The sequence below is a fragment of the Penaeus chinensis genome, chromosome 4 (assembly GCF_019202785.1).
Source record: "Penaeus chinensis breed Huanghai No. 1 chromosome 4, ASM1920278v2, whole genome shotgun sequence".
In the NCBI taxonomy this organism is placed as follows: Eukaryota; Metazoa; Arthropoda; class Malacostraca; order Decapoda; family Penaeidae; genus Penaeus; species Penaeus chinensis.
The window spans coordinates 16,203,243-16,220,742 of NC_061822.1; the positions used below are offsets into that span (position 1 = coordinate 16,203,243).

At 32.7% G+C, this 17,500-nt stretch overlaps 2 protein-coding genes across 6 annotated transcripts in view; both read right to left on the reverse strand.

The window, feature by feature from the left end:
- Positions 1-1,823: 1,823 nt before the first annotated feature.
- LOC125025042 (protein-cysteine N-palmitoyltransferase HHAT-like) lies at positions 1,824-11,189 on the reverse strand. 3 transcript variants are annotated; one of them, XM_047612912.1, is made up of 11 exons: positions 11,090-11,189; positions 9,978-10,143; positions 8,073-8,242; positions 7,589-7,783; positions 7,063-7,284; positions 6,730-6,848; positions 6,512-6,612; positions 6,196-6,334; positions 5,736-5,937; positions 4,651-4,795; positions 1,824-4,098 (listed from the first exon to the last, which is right to left on the reverse strand). In XM_047612912.1, the coding sequence occupies exons 2-11, from the start codon at positions 10,138-10,140 to the stop codon at positions 3,986-3,988; spliced, it is 1,569 nt and encodes a 522-aa protein (XP_047468868.1). In that variant the 5' UTR covers positions 10,141-10,143; positions 11,090-11,189; the 3' UTR covers positions 1,824-3,985. The 3 variants fall into 3 exon arrangements, with proteins under 3 accessions (XP_047468868.1, XP_047468867.1, XP_047468866.1); XM_047612911.1 differs by lacking the exon at positions 11,090-11,189 and adding an exon at positions 10,737-11,037; XM_047612910.1 differs by lacking the exon at positions 11,090-11,189 and adding an exon at positions 10,741-11,036.
- Positions 11,190-13,819: 2,630 nt separating this feature from the next.
- LOC125024606 (zinc finger protein 300-like) overlaps positions 13,820-17,500 on the reverse strand; it is a 5,683-nt gene continuing 2,002 nt past the window's right edge. For all 3 annotated transcript variants that reach the window (XM_047612422.1, XM_047612430.1, XM_047612431.1), the window contains exon 2: positions 13,820-15,424. In XM_047612422.1, coding sequence (XP_047468378.1) covers positions 14,239-15,405 — 1,167 coding nt within the window. In that variant the 5' untranslated portion in view covers positions 15,406-15,424 and the 3' untranslated portion in view covers positions 13,820-14,238. The remainder of the gene's footprint in view (positions 15,425-17,500) is intronic.

Sequence of the window (17,500 nt, forward strand, 5' to 3'; positions counted from 1 at the left end):
GTACTAAGTCCCCAATGAGCCAATTACGAGTACTGCTTGTCTTGCCCATTTACCCTTTTCTTTGATTTACGAAAACATTTTACATTATCTTATTTTGCTGTTACTAATGTTTATAACATTATATCAATTATAATGTTTATAATAAAAATAACACCATCAATATTCATAGCACTAGTATAAAATACATTTTTCTTGCCAATTCAAATTACTTAGGGCCACAAGGTCTACTAATTGACTCCTTTGTGGCTAAGTACTAGCAGAGCCATCTATGTGCAGAGACATTTCACAAAAAAATATAGAAAATCAGCACAGCATTTCCACCAATTTTTATTCATTTTCCCCAGCAGCATTGGGGTAAAGAGGATTTCCAAAACAAAACTACAGTGGCCATCAACATGTTCCCAGCAGCAATGTGTATGACCAAATGAAGGAACAAAAAGTAAGTCAACTATAACTCTAATAAAACAGTGGAAAAATAAAGGCAAAATTACTGCCTGCATCTTTCACCCTGTTTAACCCCTTGAATCCAGGTGACGTGATCATCGTGTCATGAAAAATACTTGGCTAAGGACCAGGTGAACATGCTGTCAAGGAAATATCTATCTGCATGCTGGGTGACTGGGATGTGGTGTCATGAAAAATTTGACTTAAGGGTGACATGAATGACTCGCCACCAGTGCACAAAGCTCTTGGAGGGTAATTCGACATGGTGGGCATTTAGGAAGGGGGTCTTGCATTAATTTCCATTGGTAGACGAGTGTGGAATGTACCATCTGTAAGCCATTACTGAAGTAGTCTCGGCTCCAGGGATGACATTATTCCCATGCTCATTTCTGCCCTCTGTGATTGTTGGTGCTGGGTGTATTACAGAAAATTGAATATTACAAAAATGTTTAAAAGGTGACACAAATCAAATGTTATTATTGTTATAGACTACCTAAAGAAATGATGTAAATCTGTGCAAGGAAAATAGTATATTACCAACTTGATACAGCACATCAAATGACAAATATAGACCACGGAAAACAGCAAGAGCCAAAAACACTCAAGCAGATAAACTGATAATAACACTGCAAAGTGTTTGTGTGGGCCAGACCTACAAACCACTCAAGTTAACCTATGGCCCATGTTTTGGGCCATGTGCGAGCAGTAAGACACCTGGATACAAAAAATTAACCCCAAGTCACCGGGGATGGCTTGTAAGTATATGTCATGCCCAATGTGAGTTTAATCTATTCATTGTTTTTACACACAGATGGCTCCACAAGTACTAAGTCACCAATGAGCCAATTATGAGTACTACCTGTCTCACCTGTTCACCTTTTTCCTTGATTTTCGAAACTATTTTCTGGTATGTAATATTGCTGTTAGCAATGTCAGTAACACTACAATAATTATAAAGTCTATAATAAAAATAACAGAATTGATATTGATAGAATGAATGAAAAAAAAAAAATTCTGCAAACTCAAGGAAAGGTGAAATCAGGTGATTTCCACAAGGTCTCCTTTGTGGCTAAGCACTTGCAGAGACATTACACTAAACAATACTACAGTGAACACAATATTTCCCTGGGGCCTTTGGATTAATAGACATATCTGATTAAAAAATTGCCATATACTGTCTATTAGGGATTATAGCTATTCAACACATTGTTAAAACTATGTACAGAATGAGAAAGATTCAACTTCACAGCTTTTATTTTATATTGAGCAAGCACGGAATTCTATAAAGTCTTTAAATCTTAGGATGAGATTAAAATCAATCACATCCTTAACAGACTGAAACTAGTCATCTGAAAGCTGTGACAAAAGTATACTCAACCGATAAACATCTTTTATTGTAAATATATAACATGTTCTTAATCTCAAGAAGAAAGGCATATAACAATATCAGCCTCCACCTGTGATAGCACTCAAGCAAGCAAGCTTCTATGTGTGGTAGTGAAGCATAATATAGACCACTAAGCAGCAGTAACACTGTGCAAGTTGTACTGACTCCTCTGTATGCTCGCTTATTTAGTAACTGAGCAATTGCTGAGCATAATTCACTGCTGTGCTGTTGAGCCAGATAATATAAACAATTATGAACTGTGCCCCAGATATGGTACGTAATAAACAACGCAGTGTTAAATCCCAGGGATTTACTGACCATTTTCTTCATAATATCAACATTTTTCATATTTCCCGTTCTCTAAACTGACATGAAAAATATGCATCACGTTACATGTAGGCTTTTCTGGCAACACCACTGGACTTTAGTTGATAATTGTCCACATACAAATATATCACCCAATAATTAACTACCTGGTCAGGAATGTTGCTCTGGTTGTTAATGTTTCCAGGTACATTATTATGCTTCTACACCACGGGTGGACACTGATAATATAAACAGACCTTAAAAACAGAAAACACTTTTGTAACTGAGGCATCTAAAGCAATTAGTCTCTGTGTCAGGTTCTACAAACTAATCACACTTTTAAAAATGACATCCTCAAAGAAAGATAATCATAAAAAAAAAAAAAAAAAAAAAAAAAAAAAGCAGCAATTCAACTGTGGGAGTGGGGAACCAATAATAAACCTCAATTTTACTAACAACTGTTCATTTGCTTTTTGGTAGTAATACAAGATCATCTGAAATACAAATATGGTCACAAGACATGAGTGTGAATGAGAAAATTCTTGCTACTGAAAGACATAATGAAACCTTTTGAGCAACCTATAATCATACTGAGGACATGAGTAGTAATGAAATTGCAGCCACTGTATTTTCTTCAACAAAGTTTTGAGTGTAGAATTCTTGATGCACTTATAACACATTTTCGTCCTCAACATCATTAGTAATAGGTGATCTGTGATCTTTAAAACATATTTAAAAAACATATTGCAATGTATCAGGATAATTGAGTAATATACAGTGTAGTACATTCCAGGAAAACTAGCCTTGTTTTACCTATGCAACTTCTATATTATCTTCCCTGTTTTTAATTTTGTGGCAATTACTTTTCATTCATCCTTATTCAAAGTAAATGTACCAGACTGGAAAAGCAGAGTAAATAAAATAATAAAAACTGACAAAATTAAACATGCATTTATTACACAACTCTGTCATATATCTAACCCTTGTATGTAAATTTTATTACAAATGTAATAATAATACTCATACAAATAATGTAAATTTAAACTGCTCCTGAAGTAGATACTCATAAGTTACATGATTTCTTTCAAAACTAATTTTAATTTAACTAAAATCTTTGAGATTATTTATCAGCATAAGTGCATGAGATTCTTATCTTTTATAGTTATTCATTAATTCACTAATCTCGCTTCATGTACAAGATTGTCTAATTTATGCTGAAATCAATTTAACTACTCATGTAATTTTAGGACCAATAAAATAACTAAAAAAAAAAAATTCTTTGCACATTGCCATTTCCTCCCACTTTTTAAACAGTAGGTTTAATATCAACTGATTTCCCTTGCACTAAGGTGACAAAATTCATCAATTTCCTCTCCCATACTAGGCCTTAATAGTAAATGGTGATACAATATAATTAAATTTCTTAGTAAACCAATAGTGTTGGGTCAGTATATGAACATCACAACTTTAAAATGACTTTACCTTTTCTGTCTTTTAGTGGAATCGAGAGAGCACCATAAAATGTCTTACCTATGATTTCTCCTCACCTGGGCTCTTGTTTGCTTCATATGCTAACTCTAAATTTCACATATGCCAACAAGCAAATACAACCAAGGATATACCATTAAAAATAAACTAGTTATCTGCACATGTCCAAAAAAGGGATGACAACTCCTACAAATCACAATAAAAATAGATATATATTAAAAATATACCTCTATATACTTTCTGCCACCTGACTCATACACATTCCCTTTGTCTTATTAACTTTACAGTGACTAAAATATTAATTCATATCACCTCCAGTTATATTTTTGGCTATATATATTAGTATTACTTTTATTAATGCTAACTAGATTTATGTTTATCTTTCTGTCGGATCTTCCAGTTCTGAAGCTCCATACTGCACTGTCCCAAACAGAACATGAAGAAGAAGGTGCTGAGAGTGCATTCAGGAAACCCTGAAATTTTATAATGAATTGTGTAAGTTGGTGATACACTGCTGACATGTTTTCTGCATCTTTTATATGTAAGTAAATAAATAAATAAATAAATAAATACTGTAAAAGTCATAAACATGAGAAAAAAGATGTGTACATCAAACACCATTCATGAAGGCAAGTAAACTACTATAATAAGATGAATAAGACTTAACAACAATCACAATTATTCTTTCTAACATACTGATATCAAATATTCAAATATGGTTAACAGACATGTTATATTATGCTCTGAAAAAGCTAGGGTAGAGCAAGTTAGTAAACACTGCAGATATACTTTATCCAATGCTTCTAATACAAGCCAAGGGGGGCAAAATTAAAAGGAAAGGGAAGAAAGGGGGAAGAAAACATATACATGGAATCAACATGTAAGCTCTATTCAAATACAAAATTATCAGCTTACATAAGTCTAAAATGATATATCAAAGTGAGTTCATAAACTGCAGCGGGTCAAAAGGAGCTTTGCAACAACAACCAAACAGATAATAAAACAAATGACAGGCAATAACTTACCTGATATAAATATTCTTGTGGTAATAGCAAATGCATTTTCAAGATTGGAGAGAAATATAGTAAGAGCAGCAAGAGATGGCACGTAAAGGCACACAGCCGCCAACCCATGCAGACGACGCTGCCATGAGCCTGGGAACCACCGACTCTGCAGATTCAAAACATGCCAATATTTCTACCATCACCATTGATTTTTCTTTTTTTTAACACTATTACCCTAAACCAATGGGCATGGTATGTACATACATGCCGTGCTTACTGTGAGATACCTTATTAATTAATTTTACACGTAGATGGCTCCACTAAGTCGCCAATGAGCCAATTATGAGTACTACTTTTCTCACCTGTTTACCCTTTTCCTTAATTTTCAAAAATATTTTATGTTGTCTTAAACTGCTATTACTAATGTCAATAATATTATGGTAATTATAATGTCTATAATAAAAAATAAACCATTGGTATTGATAGCAATAGTAAAAAAAAAAAAACATTTTTCCTGCAAATTCAAGGAAAGGTGAAATCAGGTAAAGTCACAAGGTCTGCTAATTGACTCCTTTGTGGCTAAGCACTACCAGAGCCATCTATGTGCAAAACAAAATCTAAAATGAGCACAGAATTTTCCCAGCAACATTATGTTATTAATGCCATTATCACATTATTTATAATTCTCCCTATCACTATCATAACCATAGTTATCCCACCAGCTTTGTCCTCATTATTGTAACTGTTATTATCTTTTTTCATATAATTAATAAAAATGGTAATATTATTTTCTAAATTGATATCATTATCCTCTTCAGTATTACTACTCTCACTATCACTGTCAGTTTTATAATGGGGAAGACAAAAAACACTTAATTCAGAATTTGCTGTTTGACTATGACTATTGCATTCAGTGGGTGTTGTTGGCCCAATATTCAACATGGAGTGGGAAGAGGATGAAGAGTAAAGAGCAGGAGATAGAGGATAAGGTGAAGGAAGAACAGGTTAAATATAAGGAGGAAGATTTGGTATAAAAAAAAGAGGAAACAGAAGAAGTAAAGGAAGACAAGAAAAAGAAACAAATGATTCAAAGAAGAAATGCATACCTCCCAGGTTTCATATGCTGGCATTCGGCTAATATAATCTCCTAGTTTTTCTGCAAATACCCCGAAGAAATTTATGGTAGCCCACCAGAAGACTTGCGTTGATACACCATGCCAAACGTACACAAATGTAAACACTAGTGCTGTCCCTTGTACTTGTCTAATTAAGCTGTTATCTGCTCCCACCCAAGGTATGTAGATATGCCTGAAAAACAGGATTATTTGTAGTGGCATTGAAAGTCAAACTTTTACTATACTGCCTTTAACAATCCTCAGTGCATGTATTGTAAATAGACAAAGTATTTGAATATACTTCATGAAGAGATAATATCAATAAATCTTATAGCCATGTAAAAAAGTGATTGTGAAAACCATTTGATATTGTTAACTCTAAAATAACCCAATTTTACTGGTGCTCAAATTACATTTTAAAGAAAGTTTAAATGAACAATAGTAGGCATACTTTAGCATGAAACGGTAAAGGCCATGGTCAAAATATCTCCATATATCTGAGAATCTGTATGTCATGAGTGTACAACGGGGGTGTCTGGGAGGGTCATAGCCTTCCACACGAGCTATCACAGATGGCAGTCCATATAGCACTATAAAAAGAGAAGAGAAAATATTAAAGAATATATATATAATACACACATATATTTTTCGCCACTGAAAAAATTTTCTATCTCTAGATATGGAGCTAATATTATAAAATTAGATATAAGATTTAGCCTATATTTGGCAATTCATTAGCTCAAGACCAAATCATAGACTATACTCACCCACATATTTCAGCTGCAAAAATGCAGTTAAAAAATACACAAAGCCTGCCATTGACCATGAAGTCATCTTCCTCACTAATTCTGGCGTGAAATGCAATGAACTGAAAAAGTTACAATTTGTCACCAACCATACATATGACTTTGTTCACATATACCAATCAACTATTTCTAAATTCTGTCCAGACTGATGTTACCTGAAAATGATTTGTGATACATACTGGGCATAGAAGTGGAACAGAAGGGCCTGAGTGAAACCCATCCACCACAGAAATCTTATTATTTGTAGCACCATACCAAGAACTCTCTTTAGTGTCCATTCTTTGTATGGAAGCAAGAGCTGAAAGAAGAGAAAAATGTACAAACTATAACCTAAAATATTCTTTAGATGAAATTTTTAGAAGAATAAAAGAAAATAACAAATAACAATAACAAATTAAAATATATAAAATCATAAAACACTCTATTAAGTGATATATCACTATCTTTTATATGTACTATTATTCATTTACTTTTTTTTCAAGCAGATACAGCAAAAACATTTAGACACTCACTCCTGCTTGAAAGTCTGTAAAAGGCATGTATGGGCCAGTACACACAAATGGTAAATAGAGGCAATACCCCAAGAGTGTGGTAAGGAGGGGCAACGGACTCAGCACGCCTTCAGGGTCTGTGTCGCAAACTTCCAGGCAAAAGCTCAAGCTGCGGAGGATGATCCAAGCAACCATGACCGAGACTTTGTAATCGCCCTCGGGAATGTCTTCTACCCACGATTCCTGGATTTCAAGAAAGGATGAGGAGATGCCTTCTTATAACTTAAAAAAAAAAATATTTAAACCTCCATTTCTGAATAGATATGATTATAAAAATACAGAATGGATCTCTTTTATTTAGAGATGAATTTCTAAAGTCATGGATCTTTTGATAAACTGTTAAAACATTCTTTGACAAACAAAAAATATCACTACTACAACCACAACTACCACTGCTTCTAACATACGTATTATTATACACGGTATAACTGTATCAACAATAACGATAATAATAATGTAAAAACAAAATACTCAGTAAGTAACTTACCAGATAGCTGATGAAAAACTGTGTATTGAAGAGAATTAATATCAGGCACCAGGTGAGCCAAATGATCACCTTGCTCCTCGTAAGTAGTACGACAAACATGACTGATGGCACCGCAAAACAGAGGCCTGTGCCGACTCTCCCTATCAATGGGATAATCATGTACACACTAAATACGATGTAGAAGCGACAAAGATGCTGAAAAGACAAATAAAGCTTTTATGTTTCCAAGTTCTTTCTTCTGTTTAGTATTACTATAAAACAAATGCAAAGATATATGTCAAAAATATGCTTCATCTAAATATAAGTTTTGCTAAATCAGTTATAGGTTACCTTAATTTTTTTTCTGGAATAGTGAAAACATAAATTGCATTTTTCTATTTATATGTATACAAACAAAAATGCAAGATGAAGAAATATAGTAAAAAATCTAAAATCAGATCTAAAAGCCAAAATATTCTGAACAGCAAACAACTGCTATTCTTACCTGTGGGCAAAACCTCCTTATAAGCTGAGCTAACACAATGTGGAGAAATGCCCAAGGAGCATAACTAAGGATTATTGGTGGCCAGACATACCACTCCAAGTCAGTCTGGTCTTGACGACTGCCAAACCAACTGTCTTCTATGGGTGTAACAGGTAAATACTGGCCCCATCCTGTAATGTAGGTAGAAGGTATGAAGAAGCATTACATAAATCTTTAGGTAATGTTCTTTTTGGGGTTTAGTGGAAGAGGACATACTGAGTATATTCTAATGAAACACAGCTTTAACTTATGATACAATCCTATAGGTTATGGCATATATATGCCCTATCTTACATATTGGGAAACACACACACACACTAAAACAACTCAAGCTTTTCTCTTTACAAAGACAGAAAGATACTTCATTATATATGTATGGAAGATCACTGAATACTTGGCATCAAATCCAAGAGAAGTAGAAGAGGGGGGAATCAAGGTAAGACACACCGCCAGACAGGGTAGAACATTTTGTCATTTTAGGAAAACTGCTCAAACTTCCGGATTAAGAAAAATGTGTAATCAAAGTTGTTTAATTAATCGGGCAAGACTGTTAAAAGTGTACCAAAAAGTATTGGAAACACAACTCAGAGCTTTGTTTAAAGAAAAATAGGACAACTGGTTGAATTCAGTAACAGACGAACCGTCAACAAGTGGTAGTGAAAGAAAGAGAGCTGACTCAAATTCCATCCCTCATCAACTTCAGTTCTTAGTAGCTGAAAGGTGGACAGGTCTCCTAGGATGATTCACTCATAGGGCCCTTGCTTAAAGTTACACATGTATGTGTATATATATATATATATATATATATATATATATATATATATATATATATATATGTATATATATATGTATATGTATATATATATATATATATATATATATATATGTATATATATATATGTATATGTATATATATATATATATATATATATATATATATATACACACACATACATATATAATACAAACACGCGCACACACACACACACACACACACACACACACACACACACACACACACACACACACACACACACACACACACACACACACACACACACACACACACACACAAATGCACACATTATATGTATATGTATATCTGTATATATATATATATATATATATATATATATATATATATATATCTGTATATATGTATATATGTATATATGTATATATGTATATATGTATATATGTATATATGTATATATGTATGTATATATGTATATATTATACATGTATATATGTATATATTATACATGTATATATGTATATATTATACATGTATATATGTATATATTATACATGTATATATGTATATATTATACATGTATATATGTATGTATATAAGTATATATGTATATATTATATATGTATAAATATTTATATCTATCTATCTATACATATATATGTATATGCATATAGGTATATATATGTATTTACATGTATGTGTATATATATATGTATATTTATATATGTATATGTATATATGTATATGTATATATATATGTATGTATATGTACACATAGATATAAATATATATATATATATATATATATATATATATATATAAATATAAATTTATACACAAATATATGTATGTATATGCATATGGGTTTCATAAAGAAATTAAACAAGGGACGCTGAACAGCATCCATATCACTGGGATCTAACTAGATAAAGACATCAAATGATGTCTGTATTATTGAAATGGTAAAATATTTGCGTTATGTAAATTGGTCACACAAGTATTACCTAAATGTTTGGGAAAAAATAAGGAGCTTCCTCACATGCACACAGATACACAAATACTTTTTCAATACCATGAACATTCCTACCAACATGAAACTCCTTTAAACTTACTTTGAGAAGTTCGATAAAATCTATAAAGACTGTAAAAACATCCACTCCAAAATGAAACAAAATAAAATAGGAGTTCAATCCATGGAATTGATGGGAACAGCTGCTCTGACTTGCGTGTATGCTGCCACCTCTGTCTATCGGGTTCTAGAACAGGAGGCGGCATCCCCTGTTGAAAAGAGAGAAAAAAAAAAAAAAGAAATATGAACTACATAGTTCAATACAGATTCATAGAAGCAAGGTAATTAATCCCTACCTAGATCTACCATATTTAAAACACTCACATGCAATAATTGCCTCAAAAATTTTACAAAAAATTAAATTTGAGCTGAAATATGTTTAATGTAGGTTTATATAAATCTTAGAGATTAAATTTTGTTTTAAATATCAGTAAAGCCTTATATTTTTATTCAAAAATAAGTTGGCTGTACTATAATGCATACAGTCATTATCATCATAATATAAATGTGACATGTGACAACTAATTGATACACAAGTTCATTGTCTAGGAATAATTTCGTTTTTAATCTATATTTGACTTCACTGATAACATAACCAAACCATCAATCAAGATACTACTATCACACGGTGATAGTAAAATAAATCATCAAATTTTCAAATTATGAATAGCTCTCGGTCTCAGATAGCACGAATAGTCTTCGTTTTCACTAAACTTCAAAGCCACTGCCAAGAACTCTATAACCTCCCCTGTAAATTAAATTAAATGGATATCAAGATACCACAAAACACAAAATAACTCACTCACAAGCGAGTGTTATTGGTTTGAGGATTCTTCCCTTGTTTACACTCAAGGGAGGCGTTTCTCTGCCGTTGGCTACACCAGTTGGCTCGGTTTCCCTTCGAGTCAATTTTCGAATTCAATAGATCTATTAGTTGTAGGTCTTTTATGCAATTATTTTGTAAGGTTCGCGAGCGGAAAAATTCTTTAGGTTCTGAATGTAAGTATGTATATGAAATCACTGATGTGAAAAGCATTTGTCAGGAAAGACTTAAAAAAAAAAATAAAAAGATTTATGATCACACTTTGAATTTAGATACGACAAATTATTGAAACAACGGAAACAATCTGAATACATTTCTTCGCTAAATATTACCAATTATTGTCTAAATTTTGCCTCGTCCTCGCATCTCGTTTTCTGTAGCAATGCGTGGTGCCTGCTGCGAGTGCCACGTCGAGTTACCCCAGTTGCCAAGGGTGGGCATGAAGGGGGGGTGGGGAGTGACACTGCCTCTTCCCGCCATGTGTACAATGCCACACCTGTGGACACTGTCAAGCGAGACACTAGATTAATAGGACGTATTTTTTCTGTCTGAATGACTAGATTACAAAATGTTTCCCATAAAGACACTTTTGGATGTTTCATGCTGGGTGTGACATGATATTTATGTGATATAGCAGTCTGCACCCAATAAGCGATACCACTGTCAGGGTGTACAAGTGTTTCGTTAACATCTGTATCTATTATTCCTCATACGTGTGTGTGTGTGCCGATTATATCTGAGATGCTGATGATTGATAACAGAATACCACGTTGTTGTTTTTTAAAGATGATTTAGTATAAAAAGAAAAAAGTGTTTGGATTCACATATGTAGCGAAATAAAGTCCATATGAAATATGAATGGAACATTATTTTATGTTGCTCTTGAATATGTAATTTGCGTCTTCTTTTTATAACTTTTGAATTTAGTCTTGTTAATCGGTAGGAGATTTGCTGCTGCAAAGAAACTGGGGCTCATTACCACAAGACATAATGAATGAAGTGACTAATCAATAGAAATGAGTAAAGTAAAGGAACAGGAGATAAGTAGTTGTTAGTAGACAATAGTTTCCCTTACAACCATATCTCACACGTTTTCTGTAAGCGACATGAGAGTAGTTAGAGCAAATACTGAAGATATGTATTCTTTTAAATAAGTTTTAAATTGTTTTCACAGAAAATTAACTAATTTGATCTGTGAAGAGTTCGGGCTGTGATACGGAAAAATAATGTATGTTACAGTAAAGCATTTATAATAGTATTCATCATCATCACTACCATATTCAAAACCATCTTCACTAGCATGCACGGCAATGGTAATAAAGATGGAGATGGAGATAACAATTATGATGATGATGATGATGATGATGATGATGATGATGATGATGATGATGATGATGATGATGATGATGATGATGATGATGATGATGATGATGATGATGATGATGATGATGATGATGATGATGATGATGATGATAATGATAATGATAATGATAATGATAATGATAATGATAATGATAATGATAATAATAATAATAATTATAATAATAATAATAATAATAATAATGATGACAATAAAAAATAACAACAAAAAAAAATTCCAATAAGTGGTAATAATGATAATGATAATTTTGATAATGACAATAATAGTAATAATAATAATAATAATAATAATAATAATAATAATAATAATAAAATAATGATAATAAAAATAATAATGATAATAATAATGATAATAATAATAATAATGAAAACAATTATAAAAACAACAATGAGAAGATAATAATAACAATAATAACAGTAGTAGTAGTACTACTACTACTACTACTACTACTACTACTTCTACTACTACTACTAATGATAAAACAATAGTAATAATGATAATGAGAACATTATTAATAATAACAATAAAAAGATAAAAATAATGATAATAATAGTAATTAATATAAAAATAATGATAATAAAAAAATGCAATAAAAATAACAATAGTAATAATAAGAAAAACAAAATAAACAAAAAGAAATCAAAAGAAGCTCATGACACATTCTTCATTACAAGAGAACACAAACTGAAATAACTACAAATCTGTTTTAATTACTTACTTGTCTGGGGTTCCTTCAGATTCAACAGTGACAGCTATTTTACTGTTACATGGCATACAATAATTGTACATACCTACAAACACAAACACACACACTAACACACATATACATATACATACACACACACACATACGTGTCTGTGTGTGTGCATGTAGACATGTAAGCATGTATGTATGTATACATACATATATAAAATATATATATGTATATACATACATACATGTATACACACACACACATACACACATATATATATGTATGTATATGAGTTTATATATATATATATATATATATATATATATATATATATATATATATATATACATATATATGTTCACACACACATACATATACATACATGCATACATACATATATTTATATATATATATATATACATATATACATATATATATATATATATATATATATATATATATACATATATGTGTATGTATGTATGTGTGTGTGTGTGTGTGTGTGTGTGTGTGTGTGTGTGTGTGTGTGTGTGTGTGTGTGTGTGTGTGTGTGTACCGTACACGTACACGTACACACACACACACACACACACACACACACACACACACACACACACACACACACACACACACACACACACACACACATTCATATATGACAGTAACATTAAGAAAGACTCTCACTCAGTTTACTATATGAAAGTGAAATCTTTATAAGATAAAGAGATACCTTTATACAAAGGAAATACCTTGATACATATGCCATTATAACTTTAGTGTTTTGAATGTTTGGAATTAAGTTTGCCCCATGTTAATTATACCTGTACTGTGTTTTAGCTCAATCATCCTTGCTATCATCTGATGTAAATTGGTCCATCCTGTGTGTTTTTTTTTTTTTTTTTTTTTTTTGTATATTAATTTCCATTTATTCCCAGATAACATCTGTGGCCTATAATTTATTGTATTGGTAATAATAAAATTCCCAAATATGTAATATAAAATTTATATTTCCAATATATACATTTGTATATATATTCATATAGAGCTATTATCTACACTAATCTTGTAAAGATTTTACATAATAGCATTTCTCTAGCTTTTAAAAAACTAAAGTATATTCTACCTAGTAAGTCACCTATTTTGCTACAGTATACTGTAGTGGAATACACCAAATACTCCTATAAATGTGATTCATATTCTGCTGTCTCTACACAGAATTTCAGAAGTATAAAAAAAATATATATACAAAAAAAGGAAGAGAACTAGAAATACTTCCCCTAAAATCTAATTGCTCTATGTACAAACACATAGACAATTATTAAAAAAAAAAAAAAGTATGGAATACAATGGCAGTAAACAATTATAGCACATCCATAACATAGATTATAGCTATTGTTAAAATTGCACTAGTCATGCTCTGCCTTTCTGTGTTTCTTTAAGGATGAGCTTTTCCAAAACATGGACCCACAATCAGGGCATTCACGAGGCTTTTTGCCAACGTGTGACTTTTTATGGGCCCACAAATAAGAACGTGCCCGAAAGGCTGCACTGCACTTGTCACACTTGAAAGGCTTTTCTCCTGTGTGTTTCCGTTTGTGAACGATGAGAGTTTGCTTCTGAGTGAATGTGGCATCACACTCATCACATTTTAAGAGCCCCTCCCCTGTGTGAATTTTCTCATGATTGCTATACTGAAATTTGTATGTGAAACTCTTGTCACAGTATGCACACTGGTAAGGTTTTTCTCCAGTATGGATACGCTTGTGTATAGTGTACTGACTGTTAGTTCTAAACTTCTTATCACAGAATTCACACTCGATGTTTTTTGAGCATTGATTATTTTGCACATGACTTTTCAAAGCGGCCCTATTTGTAAACCTTGTCCCACATGCTGTGCAGGGATATGGCTTTCCAATGGCATTCATGTGTAGTATTCTGTGTGTTATCAGAGCTTTCTTGTCTGTAAACTTTTTCTGACACACCTCACAATGGTAAAACTCTCCATCAAAATGAATTGTCATATGGGTCTCCCAGTTTGTTTTAGAGGTTAACTGCTTTCCACAAATTGTACATTCAAACACACCCTTTTCCTCACCCTCCCTTTTACCCCTATCCTCACTCTTGATAGAAATAAGACCTTCAATTGGGTTGTAGATTTTTACAAAAGGTTCGTCCTTACAGGTTCTTCTGTACACATCCACTCCGCGGTAGCGAAAGAGATCTGTGATGAGAGTTGTTTGGAAAATATATGGCAACATGCCTTTCTTACGGCGAGATGATTTCCTGCTCTTCTTACTAGACTTGCTTCTGCTCTCACTCTCCTTGCTGTCCACATGATCACTGGTTTCCAAGGCACAGTCTGGCTCTAAGAACATATCACATTCTACACTGACAAACTCCATGGCATTGGGCATTTCATCCTTCTCATCAAGGCTGATATCTTGAGAATCCTGGGAATCCATGTCTCTTGTGTCGGACTGATCTCCTTCTTCACCGGAAGTCACAGACCCATTACTTAACCAATGACTATTGCTGCTGTTGCTGCTCCTTTGGGATAAAATGATATTCTCCATCGCAAAGCATTATTTTAGTCTGTAAAAAAAGAAACACAATATTAACTTTCAGATCAGAACTTTGAGAAAACTGAATAAAACATAAATCAGTTTTATGACGAAAAATGAAAAAGGAAGATGAGCAACATAATCCATCATCAATATTGATACAATTTTACTTTATACAGGACTGTGGGTGAGATGGTGAAAATGATGATGCAAAAGTGGTGAAATGCAGAATGTAAGTAAAATGAATGGAAATCGTGGTAAAAACCTCAAATTACAGTCATCCATCTTGCCTTCACCTAAAAACTTGTTGAATTTCTAAACAGTTTCTTTTCACCCCTCTTTGTAAAGGCATGTTTATGGTCATACAGCTGACAAAAACTAGGCTAGCTCATCCAATCCCCTCCTCAAATCCCCTTCCTCTACTTCATCTCTCTGTTCCAGACTTTCTCTGCTGCCAGCTCATACACCACCTACTTTATTTAGGTGTTCCTTTAGTTCAGCAATTCTGTGCCTACAAAACCGAAATCTCAAAAGACATAACTTGGCATCTGTAGACAACACGTCCACAAACATGCAATGGCCATAGGGAGATGACAATCTGCAGGTTAATCTATTGCTGTAGAGATATTTTCCTATTAATCAAAGAGCAGACCAGGAGTGTATGTAATACAAGTCTTGTGTTTAACCAATGCTGCTGGGGAAAATGAATAAAAAATGGGGAAAATGCTGTGCCTATTTTCTATATTTTTTGTGAAATGTGTGCCCATAGATGGCTCTGCTAGTGCTTAGCCACAAAGGAGTCAATTAGTAGACCTTGTGCCCGTACCTGATTTGAATTGGCGGGAAAAACGTATTTTTTACTAGTGCTATGAATATCGATGGTGTTATTTTTATTATAAACATTATAATTATTATAATGTTTTTTAACATTAGTAACAGCAAAATAAGATAACGTAAAATATTTCATAAATTAAAGAAAAGGGTGAACGGGCAAGCCAGGCAGTACTCGTAACTGGCTCATTGGTGACTTAGTACAAGTGTAGTCATCTATGTGTAAAAACAATCAAACAAGTAATCACAGTGGGCATAGCACGTGTCTACACGTCGTACCCGTCGGCTAGGGGTTAACATATACTCTCCTTTGTTTTCCACATAAATACTTTAACCCATTGCCAACATGTATGGCATGTATGTTCATGCCATGCCCACTGTGAGTTTAATTGTTTAATTGTGTTTACACACATATGGCTACACTTGTACTAAGTCACCAATGAGCCAATTACGAGTACTGCCTGTCTCGCCTGTTTACCCTTTTCCTTGATTTACAAAAATATTTTACGTAATCTTATTTTGCTGTTACTCATGTTTATAACATTATAGTAATTATAATGTTTTTGATAAAAATAACACCATCGATATTCATAGCACAAGAAAAAAATATGTTTTTCCTGCCAATTCAAGGAAAGGTGAAATCAGGTAAGGTTACAAGGTCTACTAGACTCCTTTGTGGCTAAGCACTAGCATACTGATCTATGTGCAGAGACATTACACAAAAATATAAAAAAATGTACACAGACTTTTTCCCATTTTTTATTCTTTTTCCCAGGCGGCATGTGGTTAAGATACACTAAAGCCTCACATCTGTCATGTTCACATCTGATGATTTTGTCTTTGGCAACCTGAAATTATTGCTGTCATGTATTGCATTTGGTAACCAAATTTTGTAGTTGGCAACATATTACCCCCACAATTAAGTGTGATCCTCCTTCAGGATCCACCTAACAGATGATGTTTAAAAAACAACAACATAGAATAAAGATGTTAAATTACCTACATCAAAATTGAAGCACATGTTCCATATTTTGGGAACCTTATTCCATAATTAATTTTGGTAAATATAGATTTCTCTACATATGCAACATATATTGTTAGTAGAAATGGAGGTCCCTCCCCTCCAAAACTAGAAGTACATTTTAAACAAAATACATTTAACTATCATTGCACATTTATGTAAAACTGATTTCAAAAAAAGTATATGCTTATTTGACAATGAAAAGAGGACTACCCTCCCTTCCTTTCTTTCTTTCTTTCTTTCTTTCTTTCTTTC

What these genes read in the sequence shown, in the direction of transcription:
- LOC125025042 (XM_047612912.1), bottom strand. Translation starts at nt 10,140, where the DNA reads ATGCCGCCTCCTGTTCTAGAACCCGATAGACAGAGGTGGCAGCATACA. An exon ending in TTACAGACTTTCAAGCAGGA is followed by an intron (nt 6,849 to 7,062) that starts GTGAGTGTCTAA and finishes CTCTTCTTTCAG; the next exon opens with CTCTTGCTTCCATACAAAGA. An exon ending in CAGCATATGAAACCTGGGAG is followed by an intron (nt 4,796 to 5,735) that starts GTATGCATTTCT and finishes TTGAATCTGCAG; the next exon opens with AGTCGGTGGTTCCCAGGCTC.